Source organism: Salmo trutta, chromosome 26 (genome assembly GCF_901001165.1).
Source record: "Salmo trutta chromosome 26, fSalTru1.1, whole genome shotgun sequence".
Taxonomy (NCBI): domain Eukaryota; kingdom Metazoa; phylum Chordata; class Actinopteri; order Salmoniformes; family Salmonidae; genus Salmo; species Salmo trutta.
This window is the reverse complement of record NC_042982.1, coordinates 18,439,088-18,453,285: the sequence shown is the minus strand read 5'-3', so window position 1 is coordinate 18,453,285 and position 14,198 is coordinate 18,439,088. Positions and strand designations below refer to the sequence as shown.

Below are 14,198 nucleotides of genomic sequence, written 5' to 3'. Positions count from 1 at the left end.
AACTAGGAGAGCACCGTTGACTTTATCTCGTGATGATGATGATGACGTTGTTTCTGGACATCAAGTAATTATTCTATACGATGACATGACGCCATCTTAGTCCTGTGAAGCCTTGAAGTGATCGTGATCCTGTTCTCCCTTCCTATGGTCAGGTGGGGCCTCCTCTTTCTCCATAATTGCACTATGATTTTCTATTAATTCACTCACTCTGTAATGGATTTAAAGGGAATTAACTTGTGTAAGAAAAGCCAATGCTTTCACCAATCCGATGCTTCGACAATCTATGAAGAAAAGTAAGCAAGGATACCCTCCAGGGAAAAGAGTCTGAATTCGTAACGCAGCTTGTGTGACAGTGTTCTCACCCGCTCATCTCTCTTTCTTCAGGTGAAGAGGTGCTTGTGCTCCCTCTCCCTGTGAATGTCTGTCGCCATGGCGAAGCGTGAGACGGGCAGCACCAGCCCAGTGGTCCGGCAGATAGACAAACAGTTCCTGGTGTGCAGCATCTGTCTGGACCACTACCACAACCCTAAAGTCCTGCCCTGCCTACACACCTTCTGTGAGAAGTAAGTCTCTACCATACACCCTACACCTAACCACTACCACAACCCTAAAGTCCTGCCCTGCCTACACACCTTCTGTGAGAAGTAAGTCTCTACCATACACCCTACACCTAACCACTACCACAACCCTGAAGTCCTGCCCTGCCTACACACCTTCTGTGAGAAGTAAGTCTCTACCATACACCCTACACCTAACCACTACCACAACCCTAAAGTCCTGCCCTGCCTACACACCTTCTGTGAGAAGTCTCTACCATACACCCTACACCTAACCACTACCACAACCCTGAAGTCCTGCCCTACCTACACACCTTCTGTGAGAAGTAAGTCTCTACCATACACCCTACACCTAACCACTACCACAACCCTGAAGTCCTGCCCTGCCTACACACCTTCTGTGAGAAGTAAGTCTCTACCATACACCCTACACCTAACCACTACCACAACCCTGAAGTCCTGCTCTGCCTACACACCTTCTGTGAGAAGTAAGTCTCTACCATACACCCTACACCTAACCACTACCACAACCCTAAAGTCCTGCCCTGCCTACACACCTTCTGTGAGAAGTCTCTACCATACACCCTACACCTAACCACTACCACAACCCTGAAGTCCTGCCCTACCTACACACCTTCTGTGAGAAGTAAGTCTCTACCATACACCCTACACCTAACCACTACCACAACCCTGAAGTCCTGCTCTGCCTACACACCTTCTGTGAGAAGTAAGTCTCTACCATACACCCTACACCAGGGATCATCAACTAAATTCAGCCGCAGGCCGATTTGTTCTTGAGCAGATGATCAGGGGGCCGGAACATAATGACAAATAATCTGTAGACTGCTGATTGACCGCAAGAAGCCATAACAGATCTAATATTTGACTAAAACATAATCATTTCAAACCTTGCTTACATTTCTATATGATCACATATCTTTCTATTATGCGTGGGAGTACTTCGGAACAGATGTCCAAAATTAAAATCACGCTGATTTGCTGGTGTTTTTACAGTCTTTTATGTCCAACAATTAAAATAAAAAAAATATGTACTTTTTGGCTCAGAACTTGGGGGGGCAAATAAAATCACAGCCAGTTGGGGAACCCTGCCCTGCACCCTAACCACTACCACAACGCTAAAATCCTGCTCTGACTACACACCTTCTGTGAGAAGTCATTTGAACCCTACCTCTCCCTAAACTTAACTACTGGCACAACCCCAAGGTTCTGCTGGGGTCTGGTAGATTTTTGTGCACCGTAGCCTACTGTGTGTAGGAGGAAATGAACTCAAATTAATGGTCTTTGCAAAACTACTTTACCAGATGTATTTCTCACGTATTTTAATCTAAGAAGGAAAATGTATTTCCTGCCCTGCAATAGTGAGTTGTTGAACTAGGTCAGGGCATGAGGTAATGTTTGCGAGAGAGAGAAAGTTCTTGCGGCATAAAGTCATGAGTCATGTATGTGTTACGGCATAAAGTCATGAGTCATGTATGTGTTATGGCACAAAGTCATGTGTTATGGCATAAAGTCAGGGAGGGTAATGGTACTGCATGCCATAGATTTCCTTATCAGCTTGGCTTCCCAGTGACTTAAGGTGACAGGCAGTCTCCCCAGGCCTGGTGGAGGGAGAGCAGGGTGTATTCTCCTGAGGGTGTCACGCTACTGCTGCTTCACCCATCTCACCAGATATTCACATGGGCAGGAGGGGCCACAAGCACCTTTCAGCTGGAGTGAGAGAGGGAGAGAGAGAGGGAGAGAGAGAGGGAGAGACTGAGAGAGATGGAGGAAGATAGAAGGAGAGAGATAGAAGGGAGAACACAGAGGAGCAGTGAGCATTCTCTTGATGGTGGCACAGTCCACAGTGGTGCTGCCAGCTAGCAGCTCTTTCCACCCCAGCTACTCTCACTTGACAGGAATGCTCTCATCAGCACTCTCCATATTGCCAGATACAGCTCACTGACATCTGCCCTGTCCTCTGCCCTGACTGTTCTGTTCACATCATCTTCTGGACAGGGCTGCAATGTTGTAAGCTCCTTGACTTGACCCTTTGTATTGGTGCCAATTGGTGAAAGGGTTGACATTTGTCTAAATATGATGAGCACCATTAACTTGACATGGTTTACAACAAGATATCCCTGTTGTTCTCTCCTGTCTTTTCCAGATGCCTACAGAACTACATCCCCCCTCAGTCTCTGACACTATCGTGTCCAGTGTGTCGTCAGACGTCCATCCTGCCAGAGAAGGGCGTGGCCGCGCTGCAGAACAACTTCTTCATAACCAACCTGATGGAGGTGCTGCAAAGGGACCCAGAGTGTTCTCCTCCAGAGGCCTGTAGTGTGCTGGAGTCAGTCAGTGCTGCTGCCGCCTGCCAGCCGCTCTCCTGCCCCAACCACGAGGGCAAGGTAGGCTTCTATTACCCCTCTACTGCCCCATCTACCCCTCTACTGCCCCTCTGCTGCAACTCTCCTGCCCCAACAAAGTGGGAAAGGTAGGCTTCAGTCTGGCATCTAATACATTGGCGTCGCTGACTGTTAGAGTGAAAACAACTGATTTTAGATCAGTACCTGTATCCACAAAGCATTTCAGAGTAGGAGGGCTGATCTAGAATCTGTCCATATAATCTGATTGGTGAGTCATCATGTGTGTTGAGCTGTGCTCTGTGTTGCTCCCCTCCGCCCCCTGCAGGTGATGGAGTTCTACTGCGAGTCGTGTGAGACTGCCATGTGTCTGGAGTGTACTGAGGGAGAACACAGGGAACATGTGACTGTCCCTCTGAGAGATGTCTTGGAGCAACAGAAAGCAGCCCTGAAGGCCCAGCTGGATGCCATACGCAACAGGTACTGGATGGTAAACCGGTCTACTGCTCTGTCTGTAATGAGGGACGGTTTTAGGGTAATTAAAGCCCTATTCTGAGTTAATTGATCACTGTGTACACACTGGATAAGTCTTTGGTAAGTGCAATGATAAAGTACCAGAGTGCAGTTTTCCAGTCTCTGGGTTTCAGCTTCTAATGGAGGACTGAAGGTCGATGGAAATTGGCACACACATTTAGTCAGTTCCTCTGTTCATGCCCGTTGGTTACTTGATCTGACTGTGGGAAGTTGTGACAGTATACTGTTTCCTCTTCCTGTCCCAGGCTTCCCCAGCTGAGGGCTGCTATAGAGCTGGTAGGGGAGATCTCCAAGCAGCTGACTGACAGGAAGAACGAGGCGGTGACAGAGATCAGCAGTACCTTTGAGGAGCTAGAGAGGGCGCTACACCTCAGGAAGACCACCCTCATCACTGACCTGGAGAACATCTGCTGCACCAAGCAGAAGGTACCTGCAACCGGATTAGGTCTGCTGTTCCAAATGACACCCTATTTCCTATTTAGTGCACTACTTTGACCAGGGCCTATAAGGTTCTGATCAAAAGTAGGGCACTGTATAAGGAATAGGGGGTCATTTGGGACACATTGATGGTCTACCTCTCTCTTACTTCTGTGAATGACTCTCTCTCGACTCTCTTTCTCTCTCGGTCTTACCTCTTTTCTCCCTCTCTCTTCACTCTGTTTCTGACTACCTACCTACCATTCTCTCTCTCCTCTCCTCCCTGACTCCAACTATCCCTCCTTCCTCTCCTCCCTCTCTTAGCATCTCTCCTCTTCTCTCTGTCTGTAGGTGCTCCAGGCCCAGCTCTCCTCTCTCCTGCAGGGTAAGGACAACATCCAGAGCTGCAGTAGTTTTACGGAGCAGGCTCTGAGCCATGGCAGTGCTACAGAGGTTCTGCTGGTCCAGAAACAGATGGGAGAGAGGGTCAGCGCCCTGGCCCGACACACCTACCCAGAACAGGTTTGTTTGTTTGTTTGTTTGACATGTATACATAGCCTATATAATCATTGTATATGTCCCAAATTGGCCCCGGTCAAATGTAGTGCACTACATAGGGAATAGGTTGCCATTCGGGACGAAGCCATAAGGATGGTTAAACGTAACAAGCCTTCCCTTGCCCCCTCCCAGCCCCATGAGAACAGCCATCTTGACTGCCAGGTGGAGACAGAGGGTCTTCGTTGTTCCATCCAGAATCTGGGTGTGCTCATCACCACAGGAGCCGTAGGCCACACCTCCGTCGCCACGGGAGAGGGACTACGCCACACCCTGGTTGGCCAGCACACCACCGTCACCGTGACGACCAAGGATAAGGACAGTGAGCTGGTGAAGACGGGCAACGCGGCGCTGCGGGCCGAGATCGTGTCGATGGACGGGGCGGTAACCACGGAGACAGAGGTGGTGGATAATAAGAATGGGACGTATGAGGTGAGGATAATTGTACTTTGTGTATGACATCGTAACTTGCAATATATGTATTGTGTAATGTATGTAACGTACAGTTGAAGTCGTAAGTATACATTCACTTAGGTTGGAGTCATTAACTCATTTTTCAACCACTCCACACATTTCTTGTTAACAAACTCTAGTTTTGGCAAGTCGGTTAGGACATCTACTTTGTGCATGACACAAGTAATTTTTACAGATAGATTATTTCACTTATAATTCACTGTATCACAAAAAAAATCCTGAAAATGATGTCATGGCTTTAGAAGCTTCTGATAGGCTAATTGACATCATTTGAGTCAATTGGAGGTGTATCTGTGGATGCATTTCAAGGCCTACCTTCAAACTCAGTGCATCTTTGCTTGACATCATGGGAAAATCAAAAGAAATCAGCCAAGACATCAGAAAAACAATTGTAGACCTCCACAAGTCTGGTTCATCCTTGGGAGCAATTTCCAAACACCTGAAGGTACCACGTTCATCTGTACAAACAATAGAACGCAAGTATAAACACCATGGGACCACGCAGCCGTCATACCGCTCAGGAAGGAGACGCATTCTGTCCCCTAGAGATGAACGTACTGTGGTGCGAAAAGTGCAAATCAATCCCAGAACAACAGCAAAGGACCTTGTGAAGATGCTGGAGGAAACGGGTACAAAAGTATCTATATCCACAGTAAAACAAGTCCTATATCGACATAACCTGAAAGGCCACTTAGCAAGGAAGAAGCCACTGCTCCAAAACCACCATAACAAAGCCAGACTACGGTTTGCAACTAACTGCACATGGGGACAAAGATTGTACTTTTTGGAGAAATTTCTCTCGTCTGATGAAACAAAAATAGAACTGTTTGGCCATAATGACCATCGTTATGTTTGGAGGAAAAAGGGGGAGGCTTGCAAGCCGAAGAACACCATCCCAACTGTGAAGCACAGGGTGGCAGCATCATGTTGTGGGGGTGCTTTGCTGCAGGAAGGACTGGTGCACTTCACAAAATAGATGGCATCACGAGGAAGGAAAATTATGTGGATATATTGAAGCAACATCTCAAGACTATCAGTCAGGAAGTTAAAGCTTGGTAGCAAATGGGTTTTCCAAATGGACAATGACCGCAAGCATACTTCCAAAGTTGTGGCAAAATGGCTTAAGGACAACAAAGTCAAGGTATTGCAGTGGCCACCACAAAGCCCTGACCTCAATCCCATAGAACATTTGTGGGCAGAACTGAAAAAGCTTGTGCGAGCAAGGAGGCCTACAAACCTGACTCAGTTACACCAGCTCTGTCAGGAGGAATGGGCCAAAATTCACCCAACGTATTGTGGGAAGCTTGTGGAAGGCTACCTGAAACATTTAACCCAAGTTAAACAATGTAAAGGCAATGCTACCAAATACTAATTGAGTGTATGTAAACTTCTGATCCACTGGGAATGTGATGAAAGAAATAAAAGCTCAAATAAATCATTCTCTCTACTATTATTCTGACATTTCACATTCTTAAAAAAAAATGTGGTGATCCTAACTGACCGCAAACAGGGATTTTTACTAGGATTAAATGTCAGGAATTGTGAAACTGAGTTAAAATGTATTTGGCTAAGGTGTATGTAAACTTCCGAATTCAACTGTATGTATTGTGTCAATTGTTTAATGTACAGTGTTTATTTTGTATACAGCAGGACTATGTTCCCCTGGAGGTGCCTGATAAGTTTCTGTTCCATAATATTCTGCAGGTGGGCTACACCATGCGCTCTGAGGGGGAGTTCTCCTTCTCTCTCCTCCTGTACGACCAGCCGGTCAGGGGCAGTCCGTTCCGGCTGCGTGCGGTCAAGCCCTCAGACGTCCTGCAGTCTCCAGACGATGTGAAGAGGAGGGTGAAGAGTCCTAGTGGAACGGGGGGCCACATCAGACAGAAGGCTGTGAGGAGACCCTCCAGTATGTACAGCACCACCAAGAAGAAGGAGAACCCCATCGAGGATGAACTCATCTACAGAGTCGGTGGGTGATGATCACAGAGACATGTAATCCCTATTAATATTAGTCTAACTCTGTGGTACAGCTGCTCATATTGACTTTTTAGTCATTTAGGTGATTATCTTATGAGTTAAAAGAAGTGGATTTAACTAAAGTAGGTAAGACAATAAGTCATATTGCAAGTAAAAACAGCTTTCTTTGCTACGCTCTTTGATAATCAGTTAAAAAGCCTGCCTGGTACAAAACAAGCCATGGGGAAAGAAGGGAATGCTAACACATTGGTTCAATGCTCCTATCATTTTTTAAAGCACTATTACTGATGAATACATTCACATTGACTGGCTATTTTACTCTTGTATCCAGAGGCAGTGCATGCAACTGAAGTTGGTACAGTAAGACCACATAATAGCTCTCTTAGTTTTCTCAAAGTGCAGACTGCAGGGTACAGACAATGCTGTGGGAAATACTCACACTTTGTTTCACTGCTCCCAGCAATCTTACTGATGAAGATCTTTTGAGGTCTCTGTGATAACTCGTGACTCTGCTATTTAGCCCTTGGGTCCATGGACACAGACTCTGTGTTCTTATTCTATGTGTGATGGTTTGACTCAGGCTTCTTACTGGATGTGTGTATTTGACAGGAACCAGAGGGAGAGATAAAGCAGAGTTTACAAACCTCCAGGGAATCTCCACCTCCAGCAATGGACGCATCGTAGTGGCTGACAGCAACAACCAGTGTATACAGGTGAGACAACAACCATACAACCAGTGTATACAGGTGAGACAACAACCATACAACCAGTGTATACAGGTGAGACTACAACCATACAACCAGTGTATACAGGTGAGACTACAACCAGTGTATACAGGTGAGACTACAACCATACAACCAGTGTATACAGGTGAGACTACAACCATACAACCAGTGTATACAGGTGAGACTACAACCATACAACCAGTGTATACAGGTGAGACTACAACCATACAACCAGTGAGAGAAAGGTAACCATGTGTATAAGTGAGAGCGTGCAGAGTGGAATGAGTGTAGAAATTCATGGATGCAAAGCAGAAAATGTATTAGGTTAAGGCTAAAGTTTCAATCAAAGTATCACAGGTCAAACACATATTTCAGAGCAAATCTCAAATGCCACCTTGTTCCTTATTGTCCCTTTAGAAAAAGGTTATTTCAAATCCAAATCTGTTTCTGAGTGTTGTTGTTGTTGCGGTATTCTTATCCAGGTGTTCTCAAACGATGGGGCATTCAAGCTGAGGTTTGGGGTCAGGGGTCGGTCGCCGGGGCAACTGCAGCGCCCCACGGGGGTCACCGTGGATATGAACGGTGACATCATCGTGGCCGACTACGACAACCGCTGGGTCAGCATCTTCTCCTCTGACGGAAAGTTCAAGGTGAGAGGTCATCAGGTCACTCTAGGAGACTGGTCTTGAGAAAGACCTCGAGCTGAAACGTCAACATTAAACAGTCTCTACTATATCCCCTCTCCTTGTATGTTCTATACATACCGGATGCACTGGGTTTCCCATTGCTGCCTCTTTGATTTGCACGTCAGATCAGACTCATCACAATTCACATCTCTCCCTGTCCATCCCTCTGACCCTCCATTCTCTCCTTCGCTCCCTAACAGAGTAAGATCGGTGCAGGTCGTCTGATGGGCCCTAAGGGCGTGGCGGTGGACAGGAATGGACACATCATCACCGTGGACAACAAGGCCTGCTGCGTGTTCATCTTTCAGGCCAATGGGAAGCTGGTCACCAAGTTTGGAGCCAGGGGGACATCAGACAGACAGTTCACAGGTAGGGGAGACACTCCTTGCTTGATCTATCTGTGGGTTTGCAGTTTTGGGACTTATTCCACTGTTTGTCACTAGTTTTGGAACAATTCCTTTTCGATTTAACCAGGCAAACCAAAAGAAGCACCGTGAAAGTATTTGACATGTACAGTATACTGTATTTGCACCAGGTCTGGGCACAGCTAGCACTGAGCAACGACACAGACCCATATACTATACGTAATATATGCACTGAGCTGTCCCTTTGATTTGCACCTCAGACAGTTTGCAGGTACTGGGGGGAAAATCTTGTGTTTTCACTCGTTGGTCAATGTTATTCTCTTCCGTTTCTGTAATCTTCCAATGATATGGTTCCACTAGCTACATGGAGAAACCCGTCACTCGTTTCAATCTCATCTCTGACTTTGACCTTTTTATTGTTTATTTTTTAGAAAAAAGTGGTACAAGCATTTCACTGGAACCAAAGCTGAGTAAATCTGGCCCTGCGTTCAGTAAGTATTGATGTATGGTATAGCAGTCTCTTCATGATACAACTGCCCATTGCCGTGTCTTACATTGTACATTGCTTGATGTTTCCCTTTGTGGCTAGTGTTTCCACAGTCCTGTTGTGTACAATGTCCTAAAATAGTCTGGAACTTCCTCTACTGCACTGTTATGTTGATGACTCATCTTCTCTCTCCTTCTCCCCCTCCTTCCCTACCCTACCCTAGGTCCCCACTTTGTGGCGATCAACAACAAAAATGAGATTGTGGTAACAGACTTCCACAATCATTCAGTGAAGGTACATCTCACTATTCTCTCTTTCTGTGTGTGTGTGTGTGTGTGTTACTGTAGTCATATCAGGTTGGTTTAAAATGCCTTGACTTCAGGCCTTCAGTGTTCTGTTGTTGCAGCTTTATGTCACTGCCATCCTGTAGTTACTGTACATCACTGTGCCACAGGAAAATGTTCCACTCCCACTGTTGGCTATCTGATGTCAGTTTGAATCATTTCAAATGAAAGGAGTAGAAATCGCCGTTATAGTCAATGTTGGATGTGTGTAATAGACTACCTCTGAACTGTGGTTGAGGTTAGGGTTGTGGTTTAAAGTTGTGCTTGAGGCTAGGGTTAGGGTTGAACCGGGATGTAGACATGAAGCTAGGGTTGAGATTGAGGTTTGAGTTAGGGTTGTACCTGGATGTGGGCATGAAGCTATGGTTGAGGTTAGAGTTGAACCTGGATGTGGGCATGAAGCTATGGTTGAGGTTAGAGTTGAACCTGGATGTGGACATGAAGCTAGGGTTGAGGTTGAGGTTAGAGTTGAACCTGGATGTGGACATGAAGCTAGGGTTGAGGTTAGAGTTGAACCTGGATGTGGACATGAAGCTAGAGTTGAGGTTGAGGTTAGAGTTGAACCTGGATGTGGACATGAAGCTAGAGTTGAGGTTGAGGTTAGAGTTGAACCTGGATGTGGACATGAAGCTAGGGTTGAGGTTGAGGTTAGAGTTGAACCTGGATGTGGACATGAAGCTAGAGTTGAGGTTGAGGTTAGAGTTGAACCTGGATGTGGACATGAAGCTAGGGTTGAGGTTGAGGTTAGAGTTGAACCTGGATGTGGACATGAAGCTAGGGTTGAGGTTGAGGTTAGAGTTGAACCTGGATGTGGACATGAAGCTAGGGTTGAGGTTCGGACACACTACTTCTGAACAGTTTGAATCCCTTCCCTAATAGGTGTACAGTGCAGACGGGGAGTTTCTGTTTAAGTTTGGTTCCCATGGCGAGGGGAACGGACAGTTCAACGCCCCGACCGGCGTTGCCGTGGACGCCAACGGGAACATCATCGTTGCCGACTGGGGGAACAGCAGAATACAGGTCAGTTAATGATGATCTTGATGACAAGGTCAACAAGCAGCCTTAGTCATTATTTTTTGTTTGCCCTTTTGCGTTAGATCAAAAGTAATGTAACTGATTATGAGTACAGCTGACCCTGACCTTGTTTTTGTGTTGTCCTGCAGGTGTTTGATAGTTCCGGGTCGTTCCTGTCCTACATCAACACCACAGCAGACCCTCTCTATGGTCCACAGGGCCTGTCTCTCACCTCTGATGGACATGTGGCTGTGGCTGATTCTGGCAACCACTGCTTCAAGGTTTACCGCTACCTGCAGTAGCCATTGCTTTAGGGACGGTCTGTTGCAGGCCAACCACTACCAGGGTGCGTCCCAAATGGCCCCCTATTCCCTTCATAGTGCACTACAGGACTCTGGTCAAAAGTAGTGCACTATGTAAGGAATAGGTTGCCATTTGGGATGTACCCCAGATCCGGGCCGGACAGACAAACCAATCACAGCCTGACCTGGGTCCCAAAAATAGGTCAAATACTTGAAAGTATTTGAGATGTGCTTGATTTATCTATTTATTTGAGTTTGCACTTTTGGGACTGTTTCAGGCAAACCAAATCAAGTGCAGCGCTTGAAGTATTGGAAAGCATTTGATCTAATGTATGTATTTTTGCCCCCAGGTCAGAGCACATGTGCTAGCACTGAGCAACGACACAAACCAATGTACTATACATAATATACAGGTGCAATGATCTTTCCCATAGCTGTCCCTTTGATTTGCACATCTGATCAGATCCACATCATCCAGTTAGACTTCTCTGAACCCCCCAACATCATGAAGTAACAATATAACCCCAGTTGACTCCTCCCTGTGGTGTGTTACGGAGTTACTTTGTCCCAAATGGCACCCTATTCCTTATGTAGTGCACTCCTTTTGACCAGTGCACTATGTAGGGAATAGGGTGCCATTTGGGATGCATCCTGTGTGTGTAGAGTGTATTTACCTCTTTGTTCGGTCATTGATGTAAAACTATGAGGAGGTATGAAGTGTGTATATACTGTAACTGATATGAGACCTCACCTCGTTCAGATCAGTGATAGATTGAAGTATAATAGAGCCATGTTGTGAAGAAGCTGGTCCCAATGCATGAAGTTGTATCTTTACCTTGTCAGCTCAGTCAGGATGACATAACAGTGGAGTTTATGAACTCATCAGTTGTTTCTTCTCCATGATAAGGGCAATGAACGATGTGCTTACAGTGAAACCAACCAACGCAAAAGCTTTTGAAACTATTTATTTTTCAGTTATCTAAGAACAAACTGACTTAACCTAAAGCCATCTCACATATAAAAGGTCATCACCACCTGTGCATTGATTTGCTGTATGTACTGTATAATGGATCATTATGCAGCTTTATCTGTGCTTTGATTTAAAAACATATCTTTTGGTTATTCCGAGAACAGCAGTCTAGCATTCCAGCGTTTCTAACTAAGTATGGCAGCTGTCCTAAAGTGTGCTTTTTAAAACAGGAGTCCAGCTGGAGAAGAGATGTCATGATTATTGCATATGTGAGCAGCACAATTATTATAAACTTTTGAAAAAGTACAAAAATGAAAAATGGGGATTGCTAATTTATTTTATACACTAGCTCAGCATTTACAAATTATTTTTCTAATTTGTTTTATTTGTATATTTTTTTTTAATTCACGCCTTTGTCATTTGTCTCCATATACAGAAAAAAAACCTAGCCACTTGAGGGGATTTTTCAGAGTAGAACAAACAGTGCAGATTTAGAATTTGTAAGATTTGATTTGCCAAAAAATAAATTGTCGGTTTTGAAATCCAGTACCCATGATTATATTACTTAGTGTTATTGAACATGCAAAACTACATTAGTTATTTGACTAACTTCTGGTTTTCAATCTTAAATAAACACAGTCAACAGAATTACTGTTTATATAGTTTGTCTTCAGAAGCTGAAACCACAGTGTGAATGTTTCACAGCTTCAGCATGTTAAAGGACTAGAGCTATGTTTCATTGCCTTGTTATCACAGTTCATTACCAGGTTATAGCATTTCATTACTGGGTTATAAAAGTTCATTACCAACTTAGAACTATTGTCCTGAGGGAAAGATTTGCATTTGACGAGCTACAGTGGAACACCCCCTGGTGTTCATCACTGTAACAACGCAACACCTTTGGTGCCACAACAGAGTCCCTATAACCTCTGACGTCATGAAGCCAAACAGCAACCAGACAGACTGTAGCCAATCACAGGTTATTTTATTAAGGAGTATTAGACACATCATCACTATCTGTAACTTTGTTTCAACAATATGTCTCTCAATCTTCTTTCTCTGTTAATATGCACTGATAATAAAAGCACATGGTTTATGGAGATACTGAGTGTGCTTTCTGCTTTCCTCTATACAAAAAAATATATCCTTCTCTGTATCAGACTCTCTCTGTTGATGTCCAGGACAGTTATCCTGGGTCACGTGACATTCAGGAAGCACACCTTTCTGAACAGTTTCAGATAGAAATGTATTGCATAGAGCCAACATATTTCCCTATTCTCAATGGCAGAAAAACATGTCTGTTCTATAACATTTATTTCTATCTGGACGTTCACTGAAGGCAACCGTGGTTTAGATTGAACACTGGTTGAGCTCGTAATCTACCATGAAGTCCTTGAGCATGTTGCAGGCTTTACGGTTCTTAGTAACTTTACACTTCCTCTCCTCTGGAATCTCCTCCAACCACATCGCATTATCCAGGACATAGACAGGCCTACAGAAGACAGCATTTAGTTATACGGGCATGGGTAGGACAACATTTAGTTATACAGGCCTACAGAAGACAGCATTTAGTTATACGGGCATGGGGTGGACAACATTTAGTTATAGGGGCATGGGGTGAACAGCATTTAGTTATACGGGCATGGGTAAGACAACATTTAGTTATAGGGGCCTGGGGTGGACAACATTTAGTTATACGGGCATGGGTAGGACAACATTTAGTTATAGGGGCATGGGTAGGACAACATTTAGTTATATGGGCATGGGTAGGACAACATTTAGTTATACGGGCATGGGTAGGACAACATTTAGTTATAGGGGCATGGGGTGGACAGCATTTAGTTATAGGGGCATGGGGTGGACAACATTTAGTTATACGGGCATGGGGTGAACAGCATTTAGTTATACGGGCATGGGTAGGACAACATTTAGTTATACGGGCATGGGTAGGACAACATTTAGTTATACGGGCATGGGGTGGACAGCATTTAGTTATACGGGCATGGGTAGGACAACATTTAGTTATACGGGCATGGGGTGGACAGCATTTAGTTATACGGGCATGGGTAGGACAACATTTAGTTTAGGGGCATGGGTAGGACAACATTTAGTTATACAGGCCTGGGGTGGACAGCATTTAGTTATACGGGCCTGGGGCATGGGTAGGACAGAATTTAGTTATAGGGGCATGGGTAGGACAACATTTAGTTATAGGGGCATGGGTAGGACAACATTTAGTTATACGGGCATGGGTAGGGCAACATTAATTATAGGAGCCTGGGGTGGACAACATTTAGTTATACAGGCCTGGGGTGGACAGCATTTAGTTATACGGGCATGGGTAGGGCAACATTTAGTTATAGGGGCCTGGGGTGGACAACATTTAGTTATACAGGCCTGGGGTGGACAGCATTTATTTTTACGGGCCTGG

At 45.1% G+C, this 14,198-nt stretch overlaps 2 protein-coding genes across 6 annotated transcripts in view; one reads left to right on the top strand and one right to left on the bottom strand.

The window, feature by feature from the left end:
• LOC115163316 (tripartite motif-containing protein 3) overlaps nt 1-12,867 on the top strand; it is a 32,852-nt gene extending 19,985 nt beyond the window's left edge. For 2 of the 5 annotated variants that reach the window (XM_029715094.1, XM_029715095.1), the window contains exons 2-15: nt 385-563; nt 2,722-2,962; nt 3,246-3,397; nt 3,697-3,877; nt 4,220-4,390; nt 4,559-4,855; nt 6,602-6,866; nt 7,484-7,587; nt 8,082-8,249; nt 8,486-8,654; nt 9,082-9,141; nt 9,361-9,431; nt 10,361-10,501; nt 10,645-12,867. In XM_029715094.1, the coding sequence (XP_029570954.1) occupies nt 418-563; nt 2,722-2,962; nt 3,246-3,397; nt 3,697-3,877; nt 4,220-4,390; nt 4,559-4,855; nt 6,602-6,866; nt 7,484-7,587; nt 8,082-8,249; nt 8,486-8,654; nt 9,082-9,141; nt 9,361-9,431; nt 10,361-10,501; nt 10,645-10,797 (2,319 nt within the window). In that variant the 5' untranslated portion in view covers nt 385-417 and the 3' untranslated portion in view covers nt 10,798-12,867. Of the gene's footprint in view, nt 1-384; nt 564-924; nt 1,127-1,228; nt 1,285-1,716; nt 1,731-2,721; nt 2,963-3,245; nt 3,398-3,696; nt 3,878-4,219; nt 4,391-4,558; nt 4,856-6,601; nt 6,867-7,483; nt 7,588-8,081; nt 8,250-8,485; nt 8,655-9,081; nt 9,142-9,360; nt 9,432-10,360; nt 10,502-10,644 lie in introns of those variants that run through there. The other 3 variants (XM_029715096.1, XM_029715097.1, XM_029715098.1) reach the window with 3 other exon arrangements.
• LOC115163315 (complement C4-B) overlaps nt 12,736-14,198 on the bottom strand; it is a 29,944-nt gene continuing 28,481 nt past the window's right edge. Inside the window, exon 40 of the mRNA XM_029715093.1 lies at nt 12,736-13,259. Within this exon, the coding sequence (XP_029570953.1) occupies nt 13,118-13,259 (142 nt within the window). The 3' untranslated portion in view covers nt 12,736-13,117. The remainder of the gene's footprint in view (nt 13,260-14,198) is intronic.